The sequence below is a fragment of the Globicephala melas genome, chromosome 14 (genome assembly GCF_963455315.2).
Source record: "Globicephala melas chromosome 14, mGloMel1.2, whole genome shotgun sequence".
NCBI lineage: Eukaryota > Metazoa > Chordata > Mammalia > Artiodactyla > Delphinidae > Globicephala > Globicephala melas.
Window position 1 is genome coordinate 50,389,230 of NC_083327.1, and position 13,692 is coordinate 50,402,921.

The 13,692-nt window shown below is 40.5% G+C and overlaps 2 protein-coding genes across 7 annotated transcripts in view; both read left to right on the forward strand.

The window, feature by feature from the left end:
* The first annotated feature begins 4,649 nt into the window (after positions 1-4,649).
* FABP7 (fatty acid binding protein 7) lies at positions 4,650-9,201 on the forward strand. The gene is made up of 4 exons (XM_030853555.2): positions 4,650-5,027; positions 5,488-5,660; positions 6,883-6,984; positions 8,833-9,201. Exons 1-4 carry the CDS (start codon positions 4,955-4,957, stop codon positions 8,881-8,883), a joined length of 399 nt encoding a protein of 132 aa, XP_030709415.1. The 5' UTR covers positions 4,650-4,954; the 3' UTR covers positions 8,884-9,201.
* A 3,955-nt stretch (positions 9,202-13,156) lies between these two features.
* The window catches only part of SMPDL3A (sphingomyelin phosphodiesterase acid like 3A), a 28,731-nt gene continuing 28,195 nt past the window's right edge, over positions 13,157-13,692 (forward strand). For 3 of the 6 annotated variants that reach the window (XR_009558767.2, XM_060283651.2, XM_030853550.3), the window contains exon 1: positions 13,157-13,357. Coding sequence is in view for 2 of the 6 variants with exons in the window: in XM_060283651.2 (XP_060139634.1) it covers positions 13,246-13,357 (112 nt within the window). In the remaining 4 variants the exon portion in view is untranslated. The other 3 variants (XM_030853553.3, XM_030853554.3, XM_060283653.2) reach the window with 3 other exon arrangements.

Sequence of the window (13,692 nt, forward strand, 5' to 3'; positions counted from 1 at the left end):
GTAATCACATTTTATTTCCAACTATAGAGATCTTCCATTACTATTTTATTTTGTGCCATTTGGTAACAAAAAGAACCTCAAGCAAGTACTTTTAATGTTACTTAATCTCTTTTGATGCAGATCCTTGGCTATTTTATCGGAAATAGTGTCATGACCCCAGTTGGCTTACTTGGCTCAAGAACAGTGTTAACGTTTTATTAAAACTTTTTATTTTCTTGAGAAGGAAAAATTTCCATAAAGCAGGTGCCAAGAAATTCAGTCCCACGTGGAGATTTTGCCAAGATTTCCCAAAGCAATTTTTCTTTGTTCCTTTTATTTCACTATTAAAAATAATCTTTATAATGGATTCTTTAGAGTCCAAATTCCCATACATAAAGGTCATAGCCTTGAGAGAGGGGTCAATCTGTCACATTCTTTCCTTTTTGAAGTCTGTGGATGCATTTATATTATAGAAGCCATAGCAAGATTATAAATTGTTCCTAGGTTTAGGAAAATTGAAAAAAAAATCTATTAGTTTTTTAAAATTAATATCTACTATTTTTTAAATTAATTTTTATTAGAGTATGGCTGCCTTACAATGTTGTGTTAGCCTCCACTGCACAACAAAATGAATCAGCCATACACATACACATATCTTCTCCCCTTTGGACTTTCCTCCCATTTAGGTTACCAAAAATATCTATTAGTTGAATCCTCCTTAGCACAGCACAATCTTTTCTCTGTTCTTTCACTTTCTCTTCTAATAAAGTCCTCAATAAATAGAGCAAATGACTTATTATTACCTATTACCTATTAGTTGAAAGCAGCTATTCTTGGCTGTAAATCTATTATATCCTGAGCAATTAAAAATAGTAAGATTAAATGTGTCAGTTTAGGGAATTACAAAATAGTCAAGTGGCTTTTCGTAAAATTTCTACTATAGACATCTGGATAACAATATTCTCTCCTGCTTATTACTAAATTAATATACAATTCCAAAAAACCTATCTCTAAATTGCTGAGCTTTTATGTTTTATATAAGGTGTAAAAAAATCTGAATTACAGAAATATATGCTTTAAGTTAAAATAAATATATCATCAGTTCCTTTCCTTATCTAAAGAGTGGAAGAAATAAATGAGACAGATGAATATTTCAGCATCATGATCAGTTAGGAGGTAAGATGAAGATGTCTAATACGTGCACCCTGCTCTCAACAATCCTGATCTTATATTCTTGGACCATGAAAAAGAAATGGTTTATTACATTTTAGAATAATAATTAAACCTTCTACCAGTTTAAATATGTTTTATTAAGGGGAACATATAAGAATATTTTGACATAACAAAATAAATTGGTCTGAGAACTTCTACCCTAAGGATGATTTGTGTAAATGGATTAATTAGTCGCCTAGATTTAGCAAAAAAGAGAATGTATGAAAAATTCATAGGTGGGGCTATCTTCAGGGACTTGGTTCAAAGGCTCAAATGATGTCGGATGTGTCTGATGTATAAGCTTTGCTTCCTCTGGGCTTGTTTCATTTCAGACTTTTCACTATAGCCTTCGGCAGCTTCAGGCTCACGTCAGCACAACAGCAAGTCCACGTTAGTCCGCATTGCAGGTTTAGGGTACTCTAGTCACTGACTGGAAACACTGAGCTCCAGACAAGCTTCCACTTGCCTGCCCCACCAGATCTGTGCCAGTGCCTGTGGGCAGCCACGGGGCAGCCTGTCAGGAAAGGGTGGCAGGGTGGCTATGAGTCCTGACTCGATGCTGGGCCAGGCTGTGGGCATCGTTTGATCCATAACTTTTACTGTTTAGGCATATGGCATGTGAACCTCTGTTTGGATTCTTTTTTTTTTTCGCTACGTGGGCCTCTCACTGTTGTGGCTTCTCCCGTTGCGGAGCACAGGCTCCGGACGCGCAGGCTCAGCGGCCATGGCTCACGGGCCCAGCCGCTCCGCGACATGTGGGATCTTCCTAGACCGGGGCACGAACTCGCGTCCCCTGCATCGGCAGGCGGACTCTCAACCACTGTGCCACCAGGGAAGCCCTGTTTGGATTCTTACTCCGAGTCCTTCAAAAGTTAGAGACAGATCTGGTACAGGCAATGATAGGAATTTTGGTCTTTAACCTGAGAGCAGGAAAAAGCCATTTGGAGTTTAATCAGGAGAGGGACAAGATAAGATTCAGCTTTTTAAAAATAGTTTTACCATAGTATGTTTGACAGAAGATCAATTGAACACATTTAACATGTACAACTGATAAATTTTGACACACCAGTGTATCCATTATCACAATCGAGAAAATGAAAAGCAAAAAAATTAAACATTTTTTCTTCCAGTTTTATTGAGATATAATTAACATACAGCACTGTATAAGTTTAAGGTGTGCAGCATAATGATTTGACTTACATACAAGATTAAATGATTATCACAATAAGTTTAGTGAACATCCATCACCTCATCTGGATACAAAATTAAAGACATAGAAAAATTATTTTTCCCTTGCAATGAGAACTCTTAGGATTTCCCTTCTCAACAACTTTCCTGTATAACACACAGCAGTGTTCATTATAGTCATCATGTTGTACATCACATCCCTAGTACTTATTCGTCTTATAACTGGAAGTTTGTTCATTTTGACCAGCCTTCATCCAATCCCCTCTCCTCCTACCCTCTGCCTCTGGTGACAACAAATCTGACCTCTTTTCCTATGAGTTTGTTTTTGAAGTACATTGACCTATAACACTGTGTTAGTTGCTATTACACAACACAGTGATTCGGTATTTCTATACATTTCCAAACAATCACGATGTTAGGTCTAGTTATGATATGTCACATAGAAAGATATTACATAATTATTGACTGTATTCCCCACACTGTACATTTCATACTTGTGACATTTATTTTGCAATGTTAGTACCTCTTAATCTTCCTCGCCTATTTCTTTCCTCCCTCCAGTCCCCCTCCCCTCTGGCAACCATCTGTTTGTTCTCTGTATCTATAACTGAACAGAACAAAGTTTTGAAGAACACATTCAACTAATGACTTATCTAGACTATATAAAGGACTCTTACAATTCAGTAGAAAGAAACAATCCAATTGAAAATGGACAATAGATTTGAACAGTTACTTCACCAAAGAAGATAGATTAACAGCAGAGAAGCACACGAAAAGTGTGCTCAGCACCATTAGTCACTAGGAAGATGCAGATTTGTATTTTAAAAGGTCACTCTGGCTTCAGCCTAGTGAACTGCCGGAGATCAGGCATGGCTGCAGGGAGAACAGTTAAGAGGCTATTGCCATAGGACTAGTAAAAGACAATGGTTACTTGAATTAAGAAGGTGGTTGTGGGGATAGGGGGAAAGTGAGAAGTTAGAGACATATTCAGGAAGGAAAATAGATGGGCTCTGACATTGACTTTGATGTAGAGAGTAAAGGTTAGAAAGGATTTCAAGTTTTCTGGCTTGTGCAGTTGGGTAGATGATGCTGCCATTCACAAACATGGTGAAAACTGGAGGAGGACCAGGTGAGGGGAAAGATTGAGTTTATGTTTTGAGGTACCTTTGAGACACCAAAGTAGAACCACAGAGCTGACAGTTGGAGTAAGATGCATTCTGAGCCTTGTCTCTTGTATTTGATGTGGACAGAAGCTGAAAGGCAGTGGGCTGAGATTGAAATGGGAGGAGAGAGAGAGGGAAGAGCAGAGACTGCCAAGTCAGAGTCCCCTGATCTGTCCCCATGAAAGGGGGGGAACCTGCTTTTCATCAGCGGTCTGCACTAATAAAGCAGGAAGAAACTCTGGGTAAAGGGGAGTCTGAGTCCCCCTTTAAATATGTTATTACTTAGAACCCTGGAGGTAGCTTGCCATCCTTGAGATGCTCTAAGCCAGGACGAACTGAAGCCAAAGTCTTCCGATTCCCACCTCTGCTCCAATTCTTGCCCCCCCTCCATTGCTAACTCACAACTAGTATACAGATGTAGATGTGGCCTCAGGAAATCAAAAGGTTCTATAGTGCAGGTCATTTAAAATCTTACCAAATGAACTTCTGTCCAGTTTTTCCACTTCGATTCTACAATCTGTTGAAAGAGTGGGGAAAAAGAGTGTGTTCTGCTTTATTTTTGTAGCTCATTAGTGAATCCTAACCATACTCGCCCTTAGGTCCCTTTTCCATCTTAGTCTCGTTCTCATAGCCTTAGAAAGAAAAATGGGATCTTTAAATTCACTCAGTTTGTGCTGGGAAGAGGCCAAAATTAGTGTCCCATTGGTACTCAGCCGGAGTGGTCTTCTAGCAGTACAATCTAGGGAAGGTATTTACAACCCCTCCCCCTCCTCTTTCCTGAGTCTGGCAAATTCTAGCTCATGTTTTGCTCTCCCTATAAATACGAGAGAAAATAAAAGGCACTATTCAGTCTCTTTTGTCTGAAAAGTCTGGCGTTTCAGTGGTTTTCGTTAAGGCGGGGTCCTCATTTGCAACCAGCTTTGCCATTAACGGAAATCAATCTGAATGTCCTACTGTGCGTTTTTTTCTTTCCTCACAGTCTGAAATGGCCTTTGCCAAGTTTTCGGGCTGAACCTGAAAGACCTTCTCTCATTATACGCTCCCTGCCTCCAGCCTCACTGAATCTTTGCAGAGATTTCTCAGGCAGAAGGGCTGCAGTGTGAGGTTTGGGAGGAACTCGACCTACTCCGCTAACCCAGTGGCCTGAGCCAATCACAAAGAGGATTGGAACCTCGCTGAATGCCCCCCTTCCCATCTCCTCCCCCTGCAACAGCCTCCTGGAAAGAGGGACACTGGAGGGATGTGTTTGCAATTCAAATCCTTGGCTTTCTGCCTGCCTCTTTTCTTAATAAGAAGGCAGGAGCTGCTGTGAGGTGCAAAGGGGTCTTCCGAATTGCAGTGGCCCTAAGATCCGAAGATCCTTGCCTCTGCCTCTTTTATCTGATTCTGAAGCTAACGGGAAAAGGGTAAGGATGGTGGAGGCTTTCTGTGCTACGTGGAAGTTGACGGACAGTCAGAATTTTGACGAGTACATGAAGGCTCTAGGTAGGTAAAAATAAGATGTGCTTTCTCATCTTAACCTGCAGCTTCAGATACTTGCAGATTCCTTCTTCACCCATCAGGTTAGCAAGAGACAAAGACAGATCACATTGTCGTAATCAGGGTGCTAGGCTCTGTGTTTCTCACAGAATGGATATTTAAATGTAGCATTTGCCTGCTTTCTTGCCTAGGGCCAAATAACGGAGCATTTAGTATTCTGGGGAGGACATGAAGCTTCCGCGCCTTTTCCGCTTTTTCTTCAGCATCCTTTTACTATTTATGCTTCCAAATAAGCATCTGCTTATTATTACGGCTCAGTAGTTGTCCTGCATAATTGATGGGCTAAACATACTCTAATGAAACTTCCACTTTAGGACATAGATTCCAGAATAGGAAGGTAGATTCCTGCTTTGTGAGCTATTTTGGAAGTTGCAGCCAACTGTACTGCTTCCTTTTGCTATTTTAGGTGTGGGCTTTGCCACTAGGCAGGTGGGAAATGTGACTAAACCAACAGTGATCATCAGTCAGGAGGGGGACAAAGTGGTGATCAGGACTCAAAGCACATTCAAGAACACGGAGATTAGTTTCCATCTGGGAGAAGAGTTTGATGAAACCACTCCAGATGACAGAAACTGTAAGGTGAGGAGCTGCTCCTTCTCTGAGGGTGGGGATGGGAAGGAGAGAATAAAAGAGAGAAAGTCCCAATATTTCTTTTTTTCTAGATGATGGGAAGTGAAAAATATTCTCAGTATTTCACTTCAGAGAGAAGGACCAAGAGTTAATTTTGCATCCTAGTGTTCATAGCTTATATTCTGAATAATGGGCACCTACTATAGCTCAAATCTTGAATCTGTTTCTTTCTTTCTTTCTTTCTTTCTTTTTTTGCGGTACGCGGGCCTCTCACCGTTGTGGCCTCTCCCGTTGCGGAGCACAGGCTCCGGACACGCAGGCTCAGCGGCCATGGCTCACGGGCCCAGCCGCACCGCGGCATGTGGGATCTTCCGGACCGGGGCACGACCCCGTGTCCCCTGCATCGGCAGGCGGACTCTCAACCACTGTGCCACCAGGGAAGCCCTGAATCTGTTTCTTTACCATGTGTTTTTATCATTTTATATTAAACCTGTATTTCAGAAAGTATTTAATAGTGTTCATTTGAAAGACTGCATTTTGTTTAATCTTTCTTTTGCCTCAGGTTGACTCAATCAATAGCTTGCCTCATTCTAAGACTCTGTTTAAAAGAGTAGGATGATTAGTCAGAAAGCACTAGTTCAGGATTTTTATTTCTAATAGGTAAATTTTTGCATTTAGATGTACACATTTCAATCAAATTATGAATTACTAGAGATTTTATAATAATGACTCTGGAAGCAACAGAGGATATTGTAATACTTTGATAATTAGTTGATCACTATTTATTCAATTATCACTCTTTTAAAAATCAACTCAGGGACTTCCCTGGTGGCACACTGGTTAAGAATCCACCTGCCAATGCAAGGGACATGGGTTCAATCCCTGGTACAGGAAGATCCCACATGCCACAGAGCAACTAAGCCCGTTTACCACAGCTACTGAGCCCGTGTGCCACAACTACTGAGCCCGTGTGCCACAACTACTGAAGTCCGCACCTGGAGCCCGTGCTCCGCAACAAGAGAAGCCACTGCAATGAGAAGGCCGCGCACCGCAACGAAGATTAGTCCCTGCTTGCTGCAACTAGAGAAAGCCCACTCTCAGCAACAAAGACCCAATGCAGTCAAAAATAAATAAATAAATGTAAATAGATAAAAATCAATTCATTTGGCTTCCATATCAGAAATCTGATGTGTACCTATTGATATATTCTGCATTTTGTTGTTGGTTTCAGTCTGTTGTTAGCCTGGATGGAGACAAACTTGTCCATGTACAGAAATGGGATGACAAAGAGACAAATTTTGTAAGAGAGATTAAGAATGGCAAAATGGTCATGGTAAGTAGGAGCAATTTCCCCTTCCTGCTTCATTGCCCACCCCTCACCCCCTCATTTCCCATCTCCTTCCCTGTCCCTCCCTCCCTCCTTTTCTCCTGTCTTTCCTTCTTAAACAACATTAAATCACTAGCAAGGTTCTTTAATCATGTGTAAAACAGGAGAAATAAAAATATCTTAGCTAATTGTTTCCTCCACTCTGCTTTTTTAATTACAGAAAAAGAGAAAAGTTCTACTTAAGTGTAGTTTTAAAAAGTTGCCATTGATTTAGCTAAAACTGTGTCAAAAGAACAGTTGTTGGATTACCATAATGTCTAATCCTCCAATGAATTCTGAATATAAAACCAATCATCATGAAAATATAGAGATGATATTATATTATCATTTGCTGAAACTCAGAAAAATTACCTTATAGCTTCTGTAATAAATGAGAGCTTTAAACATTTTATATTTTAGTTTATAAAGGTTTCACAAGTTCAGTGCAGATAATTTGGAATATAACAGGAAAGTGTAACAAAAATATGAAAATCCTTTTTAATGTCCCCTTAGAACCATTTTGGTATTACTTCCTTCCAGTCTTTCTTTTTAATGCATCAGATAGCTTTAAAAACATGTCTATTCAATACTGGATAGTCATGTAAAAATTATAAAATAAAAAATAATTTAAAAATAATTTCTCTAAAATGGAATTTTGATGACATTGAAGTAGTCAATACATCATTTGTGGGGTTTTTTTGGCGGGGGGTTGCTTTACATATTCCTTCTAAGATAATAGCAGGAAGGGTCTTTTGGTTTTGTTATTTAAGACTATTGATTAGTTTTCTTCTCCTTCCCTTGACTACCAGCTAGCTGTTCTAGGTTGAGATAGAGGGCTTACATATTCATTCTTCATTTCCTGGGTGGAAGTGGGTGTGGGGAGCAGAGGGACAGTTTTCCTTTCATGTTGATGAACATTTGCCCACGTTTTCCTGCAGTGACCATCACCATCATCAAACAAACAAACAAACAAAAAAATTCATTTATAAAGGATTCAATCTGAAGTTCTCCTTTATGATTTTTTCTTTATTTTTTTCCTGAATACAGAAAAGTGGATAGCTCAGCTTTGGCATGTATGACGGTGATCAGGCAAGCCTGAGTTCAAACAAGGAAATGAAAGTAATGGATGACAAGGGCACACTATACTCTTGGAAATCACAGGACTACATGAAAATGATGAACACTAAAAAACACTAAATTTTGTAAAGACGATTTATAGCAATTCTTCAAGTTGGATTAGATACAAGAGCCCATGTTGCACATTATAGCCACATAACCACCAAGGTTCACATAGGCTACAACATGACAGCCAAAGCAACGAGAACGTTTGTACATTTACCTTTTCCTGCTGATTGTGGAACAAATCATTGCAAATACCATTTGTCCAAATAATTTGGGTTTTCAAAAAACTCTTCAAAATTTATCTAGGTCATGAATTGTAAAGTATCATGAAAACCTACTATAAATTTTATATACTTTTTAAAGCAGATAGCTAATCTGCTCCAATTACCCTGATAATTTAAGGCAAAAGGAATTCTTTTGACCTGAATCTAGATAATCTCAGTTTTTGCCTCATATTTCTTTTAGAGACATGAACTGTGTATACATGTCATTCACGAGATAAATATAAGGGTTTCTTTTCAAAAAATGAAGACTTACGCAACATTTAATGTTTGTAAATGCCATTATTCTTTTGTATAATACTTAAATCATATATATGATAATCTTTAAAATAACATAACATGATAATCTTTAAAATTTCCAGCTACTGATGTACCTGTGTAAAAAGATTTGGTTATCTTTTGAATCTTTCAGACTCTTACTTTTGGTGATGTGGTTGCCATTCGCCACTATGAGAAGGCATAGAAAACATCCTGATCTGGGGCTGGAGAAGTTCTACAATCTTTCTGTTTACCCAAGTCTCAGTGCTCTACTGCTGTTACAGCACGGCCGATCACTAATTAGAAGGTTATCCTTGGTGTGGAGGTGGAAAATGATGACTTCAAAACTTGTTTTAAAGACTTGTTACTGCAAGCAATCAAAGCCATTTTTGATCTGCAGATTTATCACATTTTATAATTCCTATTAAAATTGTAAACTACTTTTTTTTAAAATAAAGAAGGGAATACATTCTATAATTTCCAATGGAATGCAAATCAAATTGGAATAAAAATCTTACACCCATGAGAAATTTGTTGTTGTTGTTAATATCACTAATCTGGCTGGGAACTATATATTAGAGAGTTTTAAATAGCCTTTTTTTATGGCATAAAGTCAGGCTGGGGAAGTTAGCACTTTGTTTAAAATACTAATTTAAAAAATAAGCAGAAGCCCAGGGAAACGTGGAAAAATTTGGATTGGTACTTCTGTAGAGAATTGGGGATGTCCAGGATCCAAAGGAGCTTTGTTATGGTGGGCTGGACTGCACGAATGACTTCTTGCTACTAGAAACAGGCAGTCTGAAGAAGCAAGCTGATATACATGAAAATGTCTTATTAAAGAGTAAATATAATCAAAATCTCATATAATCAAAATGGCATGTAATTCAAGCTTCTTATTGAAAGGTAAATAGGACCAGGGAGTGAATTTTATCCGAGACTATTGTAACCAAGTAGGACACTATGGGGCCTTCCTGGGACAGGCCTCCCTCCATATCCTCTGCTTTAGCTCCTCTCTGAAGTACCTAGATAACAGTATTTGATGCACATTTCCTGAGTTGTTTTCCAGATGTGAAAACCCCCCACCAAATGGAAGATGTTAACTACTTGATGACCATGAGCACATAGGCCCCAGGCCTCCTGGAGCCTAAGGACTGATCATGTGAACCCTTGTGACACAACCCTGTTACCTCACCATCAGTCAGTCAGAGAATTGTGCATGAGTTGATCACATACCCTGCAACCCCACCTCCCTCACCTGGCTTTTAAAAATGTTTGGCCAAACACTTCGGGGAGCTCAGGGCTTTTAGGGCAGAAGCCACCTGTCTCCTCGCATGGCCCTGCAATAAACCTTTCTCTGCTCCAGACTCTGACGTTTCAGTTTGTTTGGCCTCATTGTGCATTGGGCACACGAACTTGTGCTAACACTATAAAGATGCATCTCCAGACAAGTACACTGAGCTGAACAAAGTCTATAAGTGCTAAAACGGATAAAATGGAGTGTGCAGAGGGCATTGTGTGTGTGTGTGCCAGTGTGTGTGTGTGGTGGTGGGGAAGCAGGGGTGTGCGAGGTTGGTGGAACTGAGTTGACCAAAGGAAAGTAAATATCTGTTTATGACTGGCTAAGATTTGCATTTGTAAAGTACAAACATTATTTCGTATTTCACTGTTTATAAGACGATTTTTGTACATGTTTTCAAACCCACAATGTGAAGCAGGTAAGGCAGATATTATTATTTTTACTTTACCGATGAGGAAACTGAAGATTCGATTAACATGTCCAAGTTCTCTTGACTAGTGAATAATACTGAGAAATGCAAACCTTGCAATCTTCCTGCTTATTTCCTCTCAAAAATTAATATTTCAGCTAAATTTTCTTTTGAAACAAAAATGTAAGATTTTATTTTCCCTGAATTACTCCTTAGGAAAACTTTCCTGTTAGCCTCTGTGAAGGTTGGTGCATGGGGCAGGGAAAGGGTAAATATTTTTCAGGACAAACATTCAGTATTCATTTTTAATCAACCCAATATTTTCATTAAGTTTCTATAAGTTAATTCAAAGTCCAATTAACTTACAGATATAAGTTTGAGGAAACTTCCCTTAACTTACACAGTTCAGCACAAAGATACTAGTACCTGACTATTGTATTACTTTTAACTACTGCAGTAAACAGTAGAAAAAATCTAAAGTGCAGCTATAGGATTTAACACGTGAATGTACAATTATTACTGAATGTCAGGATATGATGGTCTAGCTCAAGTTACCATTACTAAAACTAGAGTCTACCTTTGTCTTTAAAAGCATGAAACAGAACATAGAGAGGGTGTTTGCTCCAATAGCTCTGAAAACCTTCATCTCTGCTTCTGGAGGAAGACTGCTTTCTCTTGGTGATTTCAGCCTATGCTCTGATAGAAGCACGGCTTCTCGCCTCTCTATTCTTAAAGATACAAGGGCAAGGATAGGGATTTAGCTTCGTCTCATTATAATTAGGTCAAATAACATCCTGGCATTCATTTCCGTAACAACTGTCTGAAAAATGGAAAAGTTTTGGGATGGCCTAGTGGGAAGCAAAGTTACATTGGGTTAAAAGCTCAAGAGTTGCAGCGGTAGATCAAATGCAGTTTTCTGGAAGACAAATAACAAGGATATTTACTTCCTAAATGTTTACAAGGTAGTTACAAATCATTTTCCTTCAAGCTATATTCTATCTCATACAGTAACCTGCCAAGGTACTAGCTTTTCTGGTTTGCCTCTTTAAAATTTTTTCAACGCATCTGAAAAGGAAAAACTACTAAGCCCAAAGGCAATTTGACCAACTGGCCCTGGAAGAACATCTCTGAAATTCCAAGATCTCAGATACTGATTATGCTAAAGGTTGTCTTGTGAAATCTAGTCACGAACCACTTTGTCACTGGTGCAGTCTCTCACCCAGATACACACGCTCACAACAAATTACACCTACACCTGGAACATGGGGACCTACAAATACGTGCCCAGGTGTGAGGTATACACCCAGAGATGGTAAGGCACTCTAGCTTTGTGCTCCTCAGAGAGAGGGTATAAAGGAAAACAAAAGAAAGCAGAGGGAGTCAAAGGGAGGATAGTGTTTCTACCCATTAATTCAATATGTTGCCTTTTTAAAACTGCAAGCACTTCTTAGGTTTCAAAATGTGTATGCCATATTTTATGCTTACTTAAGAAGAATTATTTCACAACCAATTTACTTCCAGTAAAGCTGACTGAAAATTGGCAAAAGAAGAGTGAGAATTGCTATTTTTACAATTTTTTAAAATCCTTTTTCTGTCTTTCAAAATGCTTGTCCTAGAAACATGCAAGTTATATTGCTGTCCTTAGAGTTGTTCTCTCACATCCATTTTCCTTTTTTTTTTTTTAAATCTTGCTCCATTTTCCTCCACACTCTTGAGGTTGTTGACTGAGAAACTCCAAGGACAATTTTTTCCACAATAGGAAAGCACTTTGGTTCTCCAAAGGCTTTTGATGCAGAAGCAGAAGCAGCTGAAGCAGAACTTGAACAACTCTGGCAGCATATGAAGCATAAAATAGAGGCACCCTAACTCCCATTTCAAAGCCCGTTTCATGAGACACTTTCCCATTAAATTACACAGCATACAAAATAAGGTTTTCTCTGTTGGGAAACAAATACACTTTACAACATCTTTTATCAGGTTAGTAATTCTGGAGGGTTTTTTCTTCTTCAGAGGAATTCTACGCCCTACAAATTTAAACTACATGTTCCCTTATCTTAAAGAAGTCAGCATCCTCATAAATGGTAATAGAAGGACCACAGAACCCAACGAAGTTTGGGGATCTTGGCTCCTTTGTCAGACTGAGTATCTTCAAAAATTCCTTGAAGAGTAAAATCAACCAGTTCTATGATTTTTGTATATCGCTGGAATGCATAGAATATGGTTCTGAGACATTGTTCTCAGTTTCAAAAACAAAGAAAAAAAGCCAAACGAATAAAAAACTGAAACCTAGTGTTTTCTGAGCAGTGGTTCTCAAACATCACCATCACTTTAGCGTCACGTAGAGGACTTGTACACACAAACGACTAGGCTTCACCCTCAGAGTTTGTGGCTCAGTAGGTCCCTGCCCGGCCTGGGAATTTTCCTTTCTAACTAGACTTCCCAGGTAGTGCTGACACGGCTGGTCGAGGGCCCACACTCAGATCCACTGTATCCCAAATCTCTGCTGACCTAGTTCAAGTTGAGACACTTCGAGGTTCTCTGCATCACTTCTGCAGAGGAGTCCCATGCGCTCAGGGTCAGGTGGCACTTAGGGAAGATGATCTGCGAGGGGTTGCTCCAAGCACATTCCTTCCCAGGCCAGTTACTGACGTTGAGACACAAACAGCAACGGGAAAAGCCGGATTATAGCTAGACAGCTGTTGAAAGTCAACCGAACCTACTCATTAAGGACTCTGCCCTCTCACGTGACCACTGGGCGTCAACCCCAGCAGAGGTCTTCCTCCTCCCCAGCCCCGGACCCTACGGTCGTGTGGAGCCCCGGGACTGTAATAGGTCTCCCAGGCCCGTGGCCGCGACCCGCGATGGCGCGGCTGGGCGCGCTCGTCTGCTGCCTGCTGGCTGCTTGGCACTGCCGCCCCGGCCTCGGACTGCCTCTGGCTCCCACTGGCGGCCCGAGTCCCAGTCCGGCGGTGGGTGAGTCGTCTGTACCCTTATCCTGCTGGGAGCTGCCCGGGAGCGGCGGCCAGAGCGCCTGCGCAAAGCCGAGAAAAGTGCGTGTGGGCAGCAGTGGCCCCAGCCAAGGCTCTGGGCTGCGACTCCACCTTCGGGGCGCGGGGAGGGCGAGGGCGACGGAAGGACACGAGCGCCAGCTCGGCTCGGCGGGGAGGCCGGGACTGGCTGCGGACAGTGGGGGCCGCTGCTCCTCCCGTGCAGTTGTTTTCGCTTTGCGTCTCCAGGTGTGTTTTGTGCCCGGAGGAAAGGAAGGAAAAACTGGGTGTCTCAAGGAAAAAAGAAGCTGGGGGCTGGGT

Bases quoted from the DNA above. Each gene is read 5' to 3' on its own strand.
- FABP7 (XM_030853555.2), top strand. From the start codon at position 4,955: ATGGTGGAGGCTTTCTGTGCTACGTGGAAGTTGACGGACAGTCAGAAT. The intron at 5,661-6,882 runs GTGAGGAGCTGC...TGTTGGTTTCAG, and splicing joins CAGATGACAGAAACTGTAAG to TCTGTTGTTAGCCTGGATGG. The intron at 6,985-8,832 runs GTAAGTAGGAGC...TGAATCTTTCAG, and splicing joins AGAATGGCAAAATGGTCATG to ACTCTTACTTTTGGTGATGT.